This window comes from Dysidea avara, chromosome 4 (assembly GCF_963678975.1).
Source record: "Dysidea avara chromosome 4, odDysAvar1.4, whole genome shotgun sequence".
Lineage (NCBI taxonomy): Eukaryota > Metazoa > Porifera > Demospongiae > Dictyoceratida > Dysideidae > Dysidea > Dysidea avara.
Window position 1 is genome coordinate 5,382,717 of NC_089275.1, and position 16,908 is coordinate 5,399,624.

Below are 16,908 nucleotides of genomic sequence, written 5' to 3' on the forward strand. Positions count from 1 at the left end.
GCAGGCTACGTACAGTATACACACAAACTGAATCATGGTACTCGACTATCCCATAATTTCTACTTTGCTACACACTCCCCCAATAATTAACATGTACAAAACAAGTAATTTCAATTCACTGTGCTAAGGTTTATAGTAACTATGTACATGTTAAGTGTTTTCAAGTATTACAATCATTTCAAACGACACAGTGCAGGTCTAAATATCCACGTCATCATCAGGATCAGAGTCATCCCAATCATCCACATCATCAGGCTGGTAGAACACTCTTCCTTCAAGTTGTTCAGCTTTCTGTGTCTCTGTGTATTTGTATGGTAGTTGGACCTGTGACCGATCTCTCTTTTCCTTGTTGCTGAGGGTGAGGTTGAATGATAGACCAGCAGTGGGGTCAGCATTGTCTGAGGACTGGAGAGGAAGAAAAGAAGGCAACACATGACATACGCCCCACAATAAAGCAGTACGTAAGCATCAGAGGAGGTCTGTCATGTCTTGTACAACCCCTGGAAGGTTCAAACTATTAAAATTAACCACCTCACATGCATTGACACCAAGTATTCTGGTGTGTGAAATTTATAGCTCTCACAAACCTCTTCCTACTCGATAGATTTGTGGGTTATATATTTAAGAGAGGAGCAAAGGGATCCCGGGTTTGTACACATACAAGTACACCTTATTTCTGATCTGCATGGCCACAAAGATAGCACATAGACTTTGACGGTAGTTACTTAGAAAGAGAAGCACGTTGTAGAAATTCTTATACAAATCTGGATACAGAGCATTGTGGCACTAAATATTTAATAAATTTCTACATATACATACATACATACATACATACATACATACATACATACATACATACATACATACATACATACATACATACATACATACATACATACATAGAGAAACCCTTGACGTGTAGAAGTGTTCACTGGAATTTTTACAACATGAACCGAAGCATCTCTAAATAAGGAACATTATTCTTTTTTTTTCTTTAAGATACTTTGCAATACATATATAGCTACAAACAAATAGGGTCACCTCTACATCATTTAATACTAACATTACAGAGATAACAAAGCGATCCATGGCATTAATTAAGCAAGCAGAAGATCGTAAAATCTGTTTGTGTTGTGATATACCATTGTATTGCATCATAAAATGTAATTTTGAAGATCCGTCTTTGAAGTACCAATTATGCAAACTTGTGACCACATAATAACATTTGAGAATTTGTCTGTGTGTGTGTGTGTATTGTAATTTTTTTTACTGTACAGAAACCTCCATACAGAGTATATAGTACAACAATGATTACACTACAATTACATTACTTAGCTAAAATTAATATGTTCCAGGTTTGATTCCCAGCTGGGCCACATTGGTGTTGTTGTTTCCTTGAGCAAGAAACTTTACTCACATTGCTTCAGTCTACCCAGCTGTAAAATGGGGACCTAGCTGGTGCCAACTGGGGAAGCAGCCCATCAAGCTGTAACATCAATGGGTACCTGGGGAAGCAGATGTTCAACTGTCCATGTCTCATAGAGCAGTTGAAGGTCCAGGTGGGACTTCGGGTGCCCACACCTTCACCTCCTGTGGGTTACTAGTCCTACTCCAGAGGGCATGTCTGCACTGACTCATAGCACCGCACCTGAGTAGTGTACAGGTGCCCCAGTGCTGGCCACTGGGCAGTGTGACCATGTAGTGGTAGCTGAAGGTTTTGCTTTGCTGTGCGTGTGTGTGTGAGGGGGGGGGGGGGGGTGCTGTGCGCATGTGTCTGTTTGTGCGCACACATGTGTGTAGGCATGCATTTCTGTATTTGTACATGTGTACACGTACATGTGTGTGTGTGTGTGCGTGCTGCCCACGTGTATTTACACTATGACAGTGTGCAGTGCATGTGTGTCACAAATCAGCATCTCTACCAACCTGTTGCTCAGTGTTAGACTTTGCAGTCACAAATTCACTAGAGACTCCATCAAGATTTTCTCCAATATGGAAAATTTCTCTCTGAAAATCAAAATGCATGCACACATAATAACACATACCAAGAGTACGATGAAGGTACTGTATGCATTTTGCTGTGAAAATTTGCATACGTATGTAAAAAACTTATTTCAATTTTCAATAGAAATCCACACCCATATACAGGTACTTTATGTGTATTATCAGGTGATATTCGCTGAGGATAGAACAGTCAGTCACAAATGTCTAACTTTACTAGCAAATACTAAAACATTATTTTAAACACTACTACATACAAGGAGTACAAGGACTAAAATTAGTTCAGCATACAGTTTCCTTATTAGTGTGGTGTCCTAGTCTCTCTCTCTAAAAGTGTGTACACTGAGTACTTGTGTGCATGGAAAAAATACAGCACAAGGAGACGTCAGGTGTGTATTAGTCTTGAGACACCTCCGAGTGCGATATTTTTTGTGCATACAAACACAGGTGGTACTTTAAGGGGTATACAGTATATATATTGTAGTCAACTTCTTCAGATTGTTCATCTCATGTACTCAAACCACTTCAGTTTATGATCCATTTATCAGTAAATGTCCATATAATCTACAGTACTGTAGTTCTAGTTTAAAACAAATAGCTAGGTAGTTTTAACAATTTACAATGCCATGCACATGATCATTCATGCTGTAGTGGAGCTTTTTTGTAAAGCATTCATTCTTTTCATAACTACTGTATAGCCTAAATACTTCAAGGGGGGGTTAGCTGATTTTGTGGTTTTGGGGGTTATCAGCGAACGTTTTAGCCTTGAAATATTTAGACTTCCATATAGTCTAATGCATTTTGGGAGTGTTTGCAAATCCACGAAAATTTTATTTTTAGCAACATTGCTCAACCTCGAAATATTTGCCCCTCAAAATACTCAGCCTATACAGTATTAAGGGTGCTCTGTACAGTCCGCTTATATGGCTTCCCATGAAATTTAATTTGTTCTATAACTTACAAATGGTTTTAGCAAATGTTCTGTACTTTTTTACTGGATATATGCTAACACTAGTACACAGTTTAGTCCAAACCCAACTGTTAAATTTGCTTTAGAACATGAGTTACAGTTTTTCCCTTTATACTAGAACTAGTCCTACAGTTTACACACTAGAGCCTTAATACTTTTATGATACACTATGCTAAACAGCACAAACCATTGTGCATTTTTATTTTTGTCTTTTAGCTTCTCATTCATCACATATTTATCTTTTGGGTTGACACTCCCAGAAATCCTTTTCTTTACTTCCATGTTATTCATCATCTGAACTTGCTACTTAAAAATGGCAAACGCTCTTCTTTGGCAAAATTGCTAAAGTAGCTTGTGTGAAAATTTCATGTCCATTGGATTAAAAATGATGGAGTAGTTCTAATTTAAGTGAGATGGTGTAGAATAGCAAGATGCGTGTGCTTGTTGCTATGGGATACCTAATTTATGGGTACTAAAATGTGTCAACATGTCACAGACTAATTAAGTGACCATAATATTTCTTTTAGTGCAAAACAGACTATGTCTTGGGAAGCTTTGTACGAACTGTACAGAGCACCCTTAAGTATTATATCCACAACTGCTGCCCAACTGTAATATAATAACATTATAGTTTGTTACCTTTCTCAACACTTTTCCTGATCTTTTTACACGTGTGATGGTACAGAGTTGTTTGCCAAGTACAGGAGACTTGTCAAGGTGCATCACCATTGAAACTATCTGTTCTAAACGTTGCAGATCACTGTTGCTATGGAGATCACCATGGAGATAGGACACCAAACGGGCAACACTACCTCTACCTAAACAATGACAACGATTTTTAAATTTTAAGCATAACATAATAATTATAAGCTCACTTGTTAGTTGTGATCCAGGGAGGGTGTGTTGTAAAGTAGCAACAGCCGGTAGACCTTGTTGTCGTAACAACACAGTTAAGCTGTCTATTACCACATGGTGGTTGCTAGGTAATGAACTGTCAGCCATCTTGATTTGATCATCCATGACAGCAATAAAGTTTTCAGTGGAGAATGAGCTATATAATATGAAATGATTATTAAAATTTAGAACCACAAAGTCCTACCCATGAAGAGGGTAGGAGTCTAACATTGACAGATATTCACGTATCTTGTGACCCCGATCCATTATTGCTGCAATAAATTAAAGAGGTTTTCTCATAGGGAGTTAATCGACAAGTGGATGGCAGTTTGTTTTGTAGATATGGTTATTATTATTATTATTGTTTACTGTGCAAACCTCAGGCACAGGTAAAAGTGTAATTAATCAACAAATTAATAATTGTCCAGTTCCTTGCTTTAAATAGTTCTAAACTTGAGCAGGTGATTAAATCATTAGATAAGTTGTTCCAAATCTTTATAACTGATGGGAAGAATGAATAAAGATATGAATCTATTCTAGTGTTTGGTTATAGTAGCCTCATTGAGTGACCCCGTTAACAGTAGTTGGATGGAGCTGGTATAAGTATGGTGTCAGTCGGTATATCTATTAATTGGTGCATGATCTCAAACATTGTGATAGCCTTAATTTCTGCAGTGAGCTAAAGATGGCCAATTCAAGTTTTGCAACATGTCTGTGACACTTGCATATGATTTCACAACTTTTTTTCACCCAGGATTTTTAAGGCCGCACCTTTTTTTCACAGCTTGGCTGTTTTGTGCGCAGTGTAGCTATATGTTTTATAAAAATGATGAGTAACATCGAATAGAATAGGTATAAATATTCCAGCAGTACAAATTTCACAAATCAGTGTTGAATGCATTCCATGGGGTATAAGTTTTGATGTCAGAGTTGTGACTTCTTTCATGTCTAGTTTTTTGTGGGCCCCCAGTTGAATAGTGTACTATTATATGAACAACTTCTTACTCTGAGTGTAAACCACTAACTGTCAATGACTTTGCTGAATCCTTAAATAACAATGCATGGTCAAACAGATGCAATACTTTTAGACTTCTCCAGGGCCTTTGATAAGGTATCACACCATTATCTCTACCATATTAGATCACTATGGTGTATGGGGTAACACTTTAGAGTGGTTGATCAATTTTCTTGCCGGAAGATGACAGCAGGTATTAGTTAATGGTGAGCACAGTGACGCAACTGAGGTAACATCAGGAGTTCCACAAGGAACTGTTCTTGCATCATTACTATTTTTGTGCTTTATCAATGACGAATGTAAGACTATTGTGCAGATGATGTCATTCTGTACACCTCTAGGAAGACTGTTACCAACTTCAGAAAGATCTAACTACCTTGGAAAGATGGGCAAATGATTGGAAAATGACGTTTAACATTCAGAAATATGAATTTATCAGAATTACGAACAAGAAAAAGCCTATCCTTTTTCATTATACAAGAAGTGACACATACCAAGTATCTAGGACTTATAACTATTGACTCAAAGCTATCCTAGTCTCAGCACATCAGACAAATAACTAACAAGGCTAATAGCATTAAAGGAGTTTTACAACGTAACCTTCAAAGCTGTCCAATCTCTGTCAAAGTGAGCTGTAACAAGTCCCTTATCAAACCAATTCTAGAATACGTCAGTGTAGTTTGGGATCCTTATACACAAAACGACATCTTAGCTATTGAATCAGTCCAAAGACGCTGTGCAAGATTTGTGTATAATAACTATGTCATCATCAAAATTTAGTAGCATTAACATCATTACAGCCATTTGTTGACTGCCACCTTTGATTTCACAACTTCAGGCTTTTAAGGCCGCACCATTTTTCACAGCTTGGCTGTTTTTGTGTGGATATCATTTCTTTTTGTAATTGTAAGTTCCAAAGCCAGCCTATGATTGGCCTTGATACTTCCTTTTAACCTTTTTCCCCTTGACTACAGGAATCGTCGAAGACTGCATGGCGAACAACTGAAATAAGACGCATATATCACAATGACATCTGAGCAGATTCAACTCAAATTAGGAATGGGAGATGCCCTACCCTGAGGAAGCTTCCACTGCAGAAATGGTTAATTATGCCGTTCAAACACTATGGAGCTATGGATACATGAAAACGGCATTTTCTGGTTCCGTAAAACAAGTATGTCGCCCACATGCACCAGCTGTACTTGGCCGCACAACACACTTGATATAGGCTATTTTCATAATTTTTGTAGTATTCTAACAGAGCACACATTTTTTTCTGAGCACTTCAATACAATGCATAATTACACTGATAGATCTATGAGTTATCATTCTAGTGTACTAAACCAAACAACTGACATCAGTGGCAGAGTGGCAAATGGCTTGGGTATATAGGTGTGGTTTGAAACCTGGAGAAATTTTTAGACGTTTTTTTGCATACATTGTTTTTGCTTCACAGTGACTTTTCTATTAGAGTATCTCAATCGCGATGTTTGGTTTTGCTTTGTGTCTCGCTAATCTCTCAGTACTTTCAAACTGCAAAAGGTTAGCACTACGACAGTAACTTCATGTACAGACCGATTTTCAAGTTATTCCGTCAAGCAGATTACCCTGTAGGCGTAACAACAAACTGCTTTTGCAATTTTCAAAATTGCTCATAATTCTGTTGTTCTTAGCTCGATCTGTATGAAAATTGGACTGTAAATGTGCTGTATCATGTTCTTACTGCCCTCCAAATTTGAAATCAATTGAGTAAAGCACGCACAAGTCATTGTAATTTTTCTAAAGTGTGTGAAAAGAAAATTTATGTAAGAAGATTTAGAAGCAAAATATGAAGAAAATAAGACAAACTTTGAAGGTGCATATCTCAGGGCGCATTCAACTCAAATTTGGAATAGGAGGTGATCTGCCCTGAGGGAGTTTCTACAGCAAAACTGGCTAATTTCCATTCAGGCACTACTGAGCTACAAATGCATGAAAACAGTATTTTCTTGGTCGTCTGTTACGCATCCGCTGCACTTGGCTGTACGACACACTATTGTGTGTCCTGATTATATCAGCTAAATTCACACATCTCTACTTTACACTTTAGGTCAACTTGCGGGGAGCATCTGCACTTCACAAGTGCTTTCATCATAACTTTTGACTTGGCCCATGACAACAGCCATCAGATAATTGTTGGGTAGCTATAGTATATGCAAAGTCAGCACTTTGAAACTTTTAAAAACGTACTCTCAGATGGAAGGCATTCACTAGTGCTTTAAAGTACATAGTTACTTTGCTAGGGTTAGCGATTTTCAGCTACCCAACAATTACGCCACTCCAAATAAATTCTGTTTCCCATCCTGGACTCAGGCATATTTGCATGCGGGCGGGTGGTCCATTTCCATTATTTCATTATAATATTGGCAACTTTTCAAGCCATTATTTTCCTGGCAAAACCATAAAAAGCTGCATAAAAGCATGATTAGGCCACTCCAAATAAATTCTGTTTCCCGTCCACCGCCCGCATCTGGTTACTGCTAGCTCTAAATATTCCATTATTCTATATTCTTCCATTATTTTCTGGTTATTCTTGTATACTGATAGGCTCAGTAAAAGCTATCTTGAAACAGTGACAGCTCACGTGTCAGCAGTGCTATCAAGTCGGCACAACTTCACGTTTGTGTTATTTTTGCAACTTACAAAGGAAGGAACAAGCTTAAGCATGCTTTTATGCAGCCTTTTTGGCTGTGCCAGGCAAATAATGGCTTCAAAAGTTAGTGAATCTTATAATGAAATAATGGAAATGGACCGCCCGCCCACATGCAAATATGCCTGAGTCCAGGACGGGAAACAGAGAATTTATTTGGAGTGGCCTTAAGCTTGTTCTTTCCTTTTTAAGTTGTAAAATAGCACAAACGTGAAGTCTGTGCCGACGTGATAGCACTGCCGTGACACTGTTTCAAGATAGCTTTTACTGAGTCTGTCAGTATGCAAGAATAACCGGAAATAATGGAAGAATACGGAATAATTTAGAGCTGACAATAACCAGATGCGGGCGGTGGACGGGAAACAGAGAATTTATTTGGAGTGGCCTTATCTCGTTTTGTAGCTGGGACTTCAGGACTTAAAAAGATTAGTAATACAAAACGACACAAAGCTTACTTGACGGATGTAAATGCGCACGATCATGATAAAATAAGATTTCCACCGCGATGATCAGCGTATGGACAGATCCCACATAGCTAGACAAAGTTTCCTGTTCATAGGAGTTTGCCGCATTGTTGCCTGCGAAATATACGGTGATTTTTTATACTGGAATGCGGAACTTTTGGTCACGTTTTTGCCACGTGGGTTAAGAACCGGAAAATCGCTAGACACACAGTGAAAGTAGGGTTGATTTGAGTAGCCAAAATAAAACCCGGTAAGAATCTGGCCTATTAACATTTAAATGTATGTTTTTTTCTCCATAAATCTAATACATGTGTAATGCTTAAATCTAGTCGAGGGGTAGGTAACGACCTGAAATTTCGTAGATCACTTCTGAAATTATTTCTGAAAGATGAAATATTGCCTGAAATTTGTGCAGTTTGAAAGACGAAATTTGACGATCGAAAAGATGTAACGAAAATTTACGGAGTCTAACTTGACTAATTTTAAAAAGTAAGGTAAGTGTGTGTAATGCTCGGTGTAATTCCGGATGCTTAGATCGTTCTCAACAATGGTAGAATCCCTGCGCCTATAATTTGGTATGCTAATGCAGTGTCCTATGGCCTATCTACAAACCAAAATTGAGGCGAATAAAATTAATTAATTTAAAAAGCTAATTGAGGCGAATCCGTTATTCCACCGCGAAGTTTGACACGAATTTGTACCGCAACCACAATAACGGGTAATTTTGTCTAAAAACTTTGAAAATGTTGACCTAACCAGGCAGCCCAAGCTCATATTTTCGATTTTCAAAGATTTATAGAAAGATCATACATACCCTTGGCTAATCGCTTAGCAAAAATCATAAGAATCCATGCACCACAGGCGATTTTTCAGCAGCTGCTCGGTTGAATTACAAAGAAAATATTCGCGAATTACATAAACTCTTAAAAGTACACACTGCTACTTTCTCCCAAAGGGTATGAACTTTCTACTTGATTTATAAGCTCCAGATGAGTGGTACTTTAGTCTCCATACTTTTAAAGTGGATTGGTAGCCCATTGTTTGACGTCAGGGTTTTCCATCCCAACGCACCAAGTTATCGTCAGACCCGGGTTGCTTCCCTTTTTCGTCGACATGAGCTCGAGAAGAAGCGAGAATATGGGGATCGTATACGCAGTGTTGACTGTGGATCTTTCACCCCGCTAGTTTTTTCAACTTTTGGTGGTTTGGGCAAGGAGGCTACTATTTTCTACAACCGTTTGGCAGATCTTTTATCACAGAAGCACAATACGTCTTACAACCAGACACTCTCCTGGATGCGCTGTGCTTTATCATTTTCCCTATTACGTTCCGCTGTACTGGCCATTCGTGGGAGCAGAAAGCTGCAGTCAACCTAATCGTAATTGGTAGCTAACCTGTGGAAGGCTCAACTTACTTGTTATTCGAAGTATCCGGAATTAGCCGCATGTTACATTTTTACACGCTGTTAAATTTCAGCTCCTAACTCCTCAGCAGTTGGTTGTATCGAAATGAAATTTGTACTACAGATGCACCATAAGGTAGGTTTTAAAACGATTCCTAGAGTTTGTCTTAACTCGTTGTGAGTGCAATGTTAGAGCAATTTTATCAAAGAGTGTCCGGAAATACAGTGGAACCTCTCTTAACAAACTCCCCGAATTAAGGACACAATAGAAAAAACCTCCACAATAAGGACAAAAATTTTGGCTCCAACAGGTCTGGTTAATACATTTTAACCTCTGAAAGAGGAAAACCTAGCAAAAAGTGGCCAAAAATTCTGGGTCCCAAAATGTCCATAATAGAGAGTTTCCACTGTACCCTCATTTACCTTACTGGTTTTTAAGGAGATATTTGAACTGAAATTTGTCTTGAAAGATGAAATATGCATATGGGCAGTCTTATTTCTGAAAGATGAAATATGCATATGGGCAGTCTTATTTCTGAAAGATGAAATATCTTTGAAATTTTGTAGACGATTTTGGCTCGTTACCTACCCCTCGAACGAAGTGTTCTCATGCATTCTAGCTATGTGCTATTACTGTAGTGTAGTTGGGTACAATGGCCATAGCCACTCCTAGTGAAATTGGAGGATATGAATACAAATTTGTTGATACCACACCAGATCGTTATATCTGCATAATATGTCACCTACCAAGTCAAGATCCTTACCTGAGTGTGTGTTGTGGACATGTTTTCTGCAAATCCTGTCTGGACAATGCCAAGAAAGCTACCACCTTTACTAATGCTTGTCCAGTTTGTCGTGATGAAGAATTTGTTACATTTCCCAACAAGCAACTTGATCGTGAGATTAGAAGTCTTCACGTGATGTGTACTAACAAGGAGAGAGGTTGTGAATGGCAGGGTGAACTGAATGACATCAACAATCACCTTGGAAATAGTGCTGGTTGTCAGTTTGAGAATGTCAAGTGTTCCAATGAGTGTGGGAAGATGTTACAACGACGATACCTGACCAGTCATGTTGAGACTGAGTGTCCTTATCGTAAGGTTGACTGTCAGTACTGCCATATTACACGAGAACATCAGTTTATTGCGGGAGAACACAAGGAACAGTGTTCCAAGCTTCCCCTACCCTGTCCCAACAAGTGTGAGGTAGGGAGTGTTCCTCGTGAAGACATGGAAGCACACAGGAAGGAGTGTCCTCTTGAATTTGTCCAGTGTGAGTATCACAATGTGGGGTGTGAGGAGAGGATGATGCGTAAAAGGAAGAAGGAACATGAACAAGAGAGGATGGAGAATCACTTGTCATTGACTAAACGTAAACTGACTGATAATCACCAAGAACTAGCTGATACTAAATCACAACTTTCTAATGCAGAACAAATGATGAATGCTATAATGGTGGCACTTCATCAGGCAGCAGGGCACAGTAGCCACCACAGTGGTGCAACACCAACTGTTTCAGTGGCACAGTGGTGGGTTAAGCTAACTGCTATGACCACAATGTTTCAATCAGATGATCAAACTTGTCCTGTGACCATAAATCTTACTGAGTTCAATAAGAAAAAGAAAGAAAACAAACCATGGTACAGCAAATCTTATTACACTCACGGAAAGGGATACAGGATGTGTCTACGTATTGAAGCTGCTGGTAATGGTTCTGGTAAAGGTACTCACATGTCAGTGTTCCTGTGCCTCATGAAGGGTCCACATGATGATGAGCTAACATGGCCACTGAGGGGAGAGTTTGAAATAAAACTGTTGAACCAGATCAGTGACTGTGAGCATTATTCAGTGACATGTGTGTATGATGATTCTACTACAGATATTTGTTCTGGTCGAGTTATTGATACTGATAGAGCTAGGAGCCGCGGGTGGCCGCGGTTCATTTCCAATGAAGACCTCCATGGTGTCACTCCCACATGTCAGTTTCTTAAAGATGATTGTATCTACCTTCAAGTTAGCAAACTGTAGACATAATCATAATAGTGTATAGCTTAAACTCTAGGATCAATGTGTGTTAGGTAATAAACTCTAGGATCAATGTGTGTGTTAGGCCATGCAGGCAAAGTTAATTCACGGGTTATAATCAAAAGTTGTGATGGTTGGAAGTCATGCACTTATCACTTTTTGTTTTTAATGTGAAATGTACTTTAAAACTACTGTTGCTTGGTTACAATTCTGCAAGGGGCACACAGATGTTGATGAAGATTTAATTTTGCAGAGTTTGAGTGCTGTGGTACTGAACTGAGCTGTATAGTATATGCTTGAATAAAGTAAATGTGATCCAATCTGGGAAAACCGATCTCATCGCCTATTTAAAAGCATTGAGAAATGGTAGTTTTAAGTATTCACTGTGTTGTAGGTTGCCATGCAATGGTTGAATCTATGTATACCACATTTTCATATGTTTTACACCAATTCCTTACCTTCCAGAACATCATCCACTGTAGAAGTAGCCAACAACTAAATTTCCCGCTATTTTAAAACCAGGGTTGACTGTATCAGGCTAGTTCCAAAAGGAGTGGGAAGCAGAGGCCAGAGGAGGGCAAGGGGCTGTATAAAAATTTATTAAAGAGGAAGGTGTAGGGTCAAGTTATGGGCCATTTAGGTCTCAAAACTGGAAGTACAGTTACAGCACAGATCTTTACTCAACACCACGGAGCTGTACAGCCATGGCCAGAGCTCCATTAGGACCCTAGATCGTTTGTACGGATTGCCACTGTGCTTGGGAAAGCAACACAGACTCAAGTTGAGCTGATTTTGAATACGGAATTTGATAGTGTATTCATGTAGCTTGGTTTTCTTGGTGAAAAATCAAATCTGCTGTCATGGGCAATAAGACCGGTTAGACCCAGTCACAAAGTATAATTGTGTTGCCTTCATCAGCATCGTACATGTATAACATACCCAGTTTTAACTAGCTAGCCAGAAAATTTACAGATTACCGAGATCAGTTCTGGAATACCCCCTACAACTTTACCCAGTATACACAAATTGCAATTGATCGACAGCTGTGATTACTAATCACTATAGTAATCATTGTGCACTCATGTAGTTGAGTATGAGCCAAACATTTAGAAAGGATCATGTACATTTTATTTGTATCAGGCTGAGTGTGCCCATGGGATAATGTTGCAGATGTTAGTTTTCATACTAAGCAACTGTTGAACGTGGTAAGCAAATTAATGCATTTTTCATGAACAGTGATGCATGTAATGAAACTACTATATCACATTATTATTCTTGCTTTGTTTTTGTGAATGTGTATGTTATCTTTATGTACTTGTTACTGTTCATGTATGTTTGTTTGGTTTTTGTAACTGCTCGTCTATGGAAGATAGTAGCTACGAGGATAAAATAAAAATCAAATCAATCAATCAAATATTTTAAGAATAAAATTATTTCTGATAACCCCCAAAAATCTTCCCCCTCGAAAAAATAAAAACTTACCAGACCACATTAAATTATACGAATGGTGCAAAAGGTAGCTATTGAAGTTGAATCCTCTGAAGTGTGAAAGCATTTGTTTCTCATAAATTATAAGCATCTTCCTCCAATATGTAGCTATTTTCTAGGTGGTCAACAGATTCCAGTAAAATCAGTAGTCAAGTACTTGGGAGTATTCATTAATTCTAAGCTTAAATGGGGTGATCGTGTGAAGCACCTAGCAGCCAAGGCATCCCGTTCACTGAACTACTTGCGTCACACCCTATTTTCATGTTCTTCATCAGTTAAAGCAACTGCATACAACTAGACCAATTTCTTCCCCGGTTTGGTGCTTACATAACACAAAAGATGTATCTCATTGGTCCAGCGCCGTGCTGCACGTTGGGTGTGTGGTAGTAGATGGAACTCTGTCAGCCATAACTGGACTAAGCCTTCAGACAATTGCCTACAAGAACTTAATTGGTCTTTCTAGTTTATTAGTCTGGCCCATGATAGTCTACACAACAGAGTAGCCATTCCATTTTGCCAATATTTTCAATTTTCTTCTACCATCAATAGATCCCATGAAATGACAATGTATTCCATCCTCGACTATATATCAATCCTTATCGTTACTCTTTTTTCATCAACACTCCTTTCCTATGGGACACTATTCCTCTCTGCATCCTACAGTTATCAAACGCTAAAGCATTTCAAGCTGCACTTCGTCATTTTCTTTGTATTTGTGTAGGTGCTCCACACACACGTACACACACACACATAGTCCCTTGTCTGACGTAATGTGTCACGTGTGCTGGATGTTAGACTATGCTGGGATAAGTATTTACATGTACATGGTAGGGCTAGCCTACTACTACTATGAGAGACCTCTGACTTTAACCTTTTACAAATGGGAGTATTTATACTTGGCTGTCCAAACTGGCCTCACAATACCTGCTTTTACTGCCAGCAGTCTGTCTAGATTTTACTGGGGACGATACCAACACTTCATCAGGGCTGTCACATTTATACCAGCATTTCTCTCTGACCTTGTCACTGTACTTCTGCGCTGGTCTGAGTGTCACAGTGAGGACTGTATCCCAAGTTCAGTACCATATCATGCTTGTATGATTTCGTGCTGTGTACTTATTGTATTAGTTTTTATAACAAGAATACCGGAACAATTTCCTCCTCCCGGTAAATTTTATGTCTTCTTTCAAAGCCATCAACTATTCCATGTATTAAAATTTAATAGTATAGCAACCACTGCTCTGACAAAGCTGTACTTGTGGATAGTAGGGAACGACAAGCAGTTTTGACACAAGATGCAAAATTAACAGGGGTCATAGGCAATTCTAAGGGGGAGCCATAGCCCCCCCCCCCCCCCCTGCTGAAAATTAACTTTTTAAACATCTTGGGGAAAAGTTGCAGTATAGATTGGTATTGTTATTTTTAGCATTTTCATGTTTTAAGCATAAATTTTAGGCTGTTTTCAAGCCTTACAATTGCAAAAATCCTGCAGCTTCTGGGGGTTGCACCCCCAACCCCCCTCCCCTGAAATTCTACTTTATGCTACAGCCAAACAAAAATAGTTATGCTGTTCCCTACTAGGCCCCCCCTGTAGTTCAGGTCTAGAATTGCCTAGGGGTGTTCCCTTCAGCTTATAAAGTATACAGTTTGTTTTCGATGACATTAGCAGTGAAGTTGTGCATCATCCTTGTCTTATGGGTACTGCTACACAAGGGAGTTATCAAGGGTAACAAACAGATCAGCAGTGAACATGATAAATCATCATAATTACTGCAAAAACAACAATAAACTATAAAGTACGTTTGGTGTATATTTATTATTCACTTAATGAACAGGATTATTTATTGTATATACTATGTCTAGGTAGATTTATTTGAGGATGTTGGTAATTTAAATTATTATCAATTGTATATTTTTTTATTATTTGACAATATTATTGTACCTATATGTTTATTTTGAGGCTGCTCTAAACTCTCAGTTCAAAATTAGTCATCACTCACACATAAAATTAATATTTTCCATTGGCAACCCGCAATTGACATCATAATAATATTGAGTGTTGCTTGTATATCGTTGCAAGATTAGCTTAGAGGATTTTCACAATTGCTCCACTTGATTAGCTAAGACTTTACATAGGATGCATATGCTCCAGTCCCTGCAGGCTTTTTCAACTCCAAAAGGTGGAGTGAAAAAGCCAGAGACTGGAGCATTTAGGTGTTGGTTACAGGTGGTGCATCAATTTAATTACAAGAAACTGCCTGCTATAAACTGAATAATACGAACAACGTTAACTGATCTGATGCTTGTTAAAGATAAATTGTACAGTGGAACTGACTCCATATACAATTTTACCTCCAAAAGAGGAAAACTTCTTTCAGCAAATATAGGCCAGTCCCAAAATTGCCGTTATAAGAGTTCCACTATAATTTCTTTCTCTTTGATAAGTTTCACAAATTACCTATATATAATCTGCCAAAAAGCCTGATGACAGTTACTGATGTTGAATCTATAAATGTGACTGGATTTTGGAAAAGCGATCCAAATCGCACATTAGAAGTTCCGAGATAAACGATTTTAAAGAATTGAAGCCAGCATAACTCTCCAAGGATAGCAAGCACGCGTATGAAATTTACACAAAAGATGCATCAATCTGTTACCTTTCAAGCCACTTCCAGTACTTGTAGCTGCCTGTACAGTTTCCCGCCAAATAAGATAGAAAATCTGAGCAGTTGGACGAGCGAAGTAGTATCACCAAGAGTTAATAAGGCCCCTATTCGGTGATTATTAGTTTCTCATCCAGCCTTTCTAATTATTATGATGCGGGCGGGAGGGTATTACCATTATGCCATTATTTTATAATGTTAACACACTGATGTACAGACCTTGTCCAAATTGTCTTTCTTTCTTACTACAAACATTTGCTTCACCAGCTGATTCTACTTTTCGTGATCGCCAACTGTTTTTAGACAGTGAACTCAGTGCGGAAAGCCTGCTTTGATGAAGTCGATAGAGCACGAGTGCAACTGGCACTGCAACAATTTGCTAAGGAAAACAACAGTTCTAGATCTCCTGGCGATATATAGCGCATTGCATAGGCGATTCTAAGGGGGGGCCAAGGCCCCCCCTGTTAAAAAATAACTTTTAAAAAATCTTGGGGAAAAGTTGCTGTATAGATTGGCATTGTTATTTTTAGCATTTTTCATGTTTTTAGAACAAATTTTAGGCTGTTTTCAAGCCTTTAAATTGCAAAAATCCTGCAGCTTCTGGGGGTTGCACCCCCAGACCCCCCTGAAAATTCTACTTTATACTATAGCCAAACAACAATAGTTATGTTGTTCCCTACTGGGCCCCCCCTGTAGGTCAGGTCTAGAATCGCCACTGGCGCATTGTAGCATTCATCAACAAAAATTATAACAGTTTGGTATCACGTGTTCTTCTGAGCATGCACAGAGTAAATAATGGCTTACCATGCGGTAGCTTAAGAAGGATGCGGGCGGTGGATGAGAAACTAATAATCACCAAATAGGGGCCTAATAGAGAGGCACGAGTGCTCACAAAGGGGTGGAGGGCGGGGAGGGCAAAAGATAGGCCTCAAAATGGAGGCAGACCACGATTGGAGTCCAGACACCAGATTACAGGGCTGTGCTGGCTCCTTAGTGGCTGATATGTAGCAAAATCAGCGGAGAACACGTCTAGCCAACATTATAAGGCTGTCCACCAGTAAACAACTGACTCTTGCCAAGCCAGGTCCTTCACAAGGCCTGAAACTGCCATTTGAGCACTCCACACCACCCAGAAAAGACGTGTGTAAAAACCAGCCTCGTGTAGTTTGAGTAGTGCTGAGGGTCAAAACTTGTAGTACGATAGTGTAGCTATCCACTGGTGGTGTTAGTTTGATTTTGCCTGATGTGCGATTTGGATCGGTTCTGTAAAATCTGGTCACAAATTAATTTCCGACCAC

At 38.9% G+C, this 16,908-nt stretch overlaps 2 protein-coding genes across 4 annotated transcripts; one reads left to right on the plus strand and one right to left on the minus strand.

Annotated features, from left to right (window-relative positions):
* Positions 1-94: 94 nt before the first annotated feature.
* Positions 95-15,694, minus strand: LOC136254581 (elongator complex protein 5-like). The gene is made up of 5 exons (XM_066047327.1): positions 15,605-15,694; positions 3,847-4,022; positions 3,611-3,789; positions 1,927-2,007; positions 95-405 (listed from the first exon to the last, which is right to left on the minus strand). The coding sequence occupies exons 2-5, from the start codon at positions 3,989-3,991 to the stop codon at positions 199-201; spliced, it is 612 nt and encodes a 203-aa protein (XP_065903399.1). The 5' UTR covers positions 3,992-4,022; positions 15,605-15,694; the 3' UTR covers positions 95-198.
* LOC136254580 (TNF receptor-associated factor 4-like) lies at positions 7,916-11,694 on the plus strand. 3 transcript variants are annotated; one of them, XM_066047326.1, is made up of 3 exons: positions 7,916-8,283; positions 10,075-11,268; positions 11,314-11,694. In XM_066047326.1, exons 2-3 carry the CDS (start codon positions 10,089-10,091, stop codon positions 11,460-11,462), a joined length of 1,329 nt encoding a protein of 442 aa, XP_065903398.1. In that variant the 5' UTR covers positions 7,916-8,283; positions 10,075-10,088; the 3' UTR covers positions 11,463-11,694. The 3 variants fall into 3 exon arrangements, with proteins under 3 accessions (XP_065903398.1, XP_065903396.1, XP_065903397.1); XM_066047324.1 differs by having other exon boundaries at positions 7,920-8,283; positions 10,075-11,693; XM_066047325.1 differs by having other exon boundaries at positions 8,180-8,283; positions 10,080-11,694.
* Positions 15,695-16,908: the final 1,214 nt, after the last annotated feature.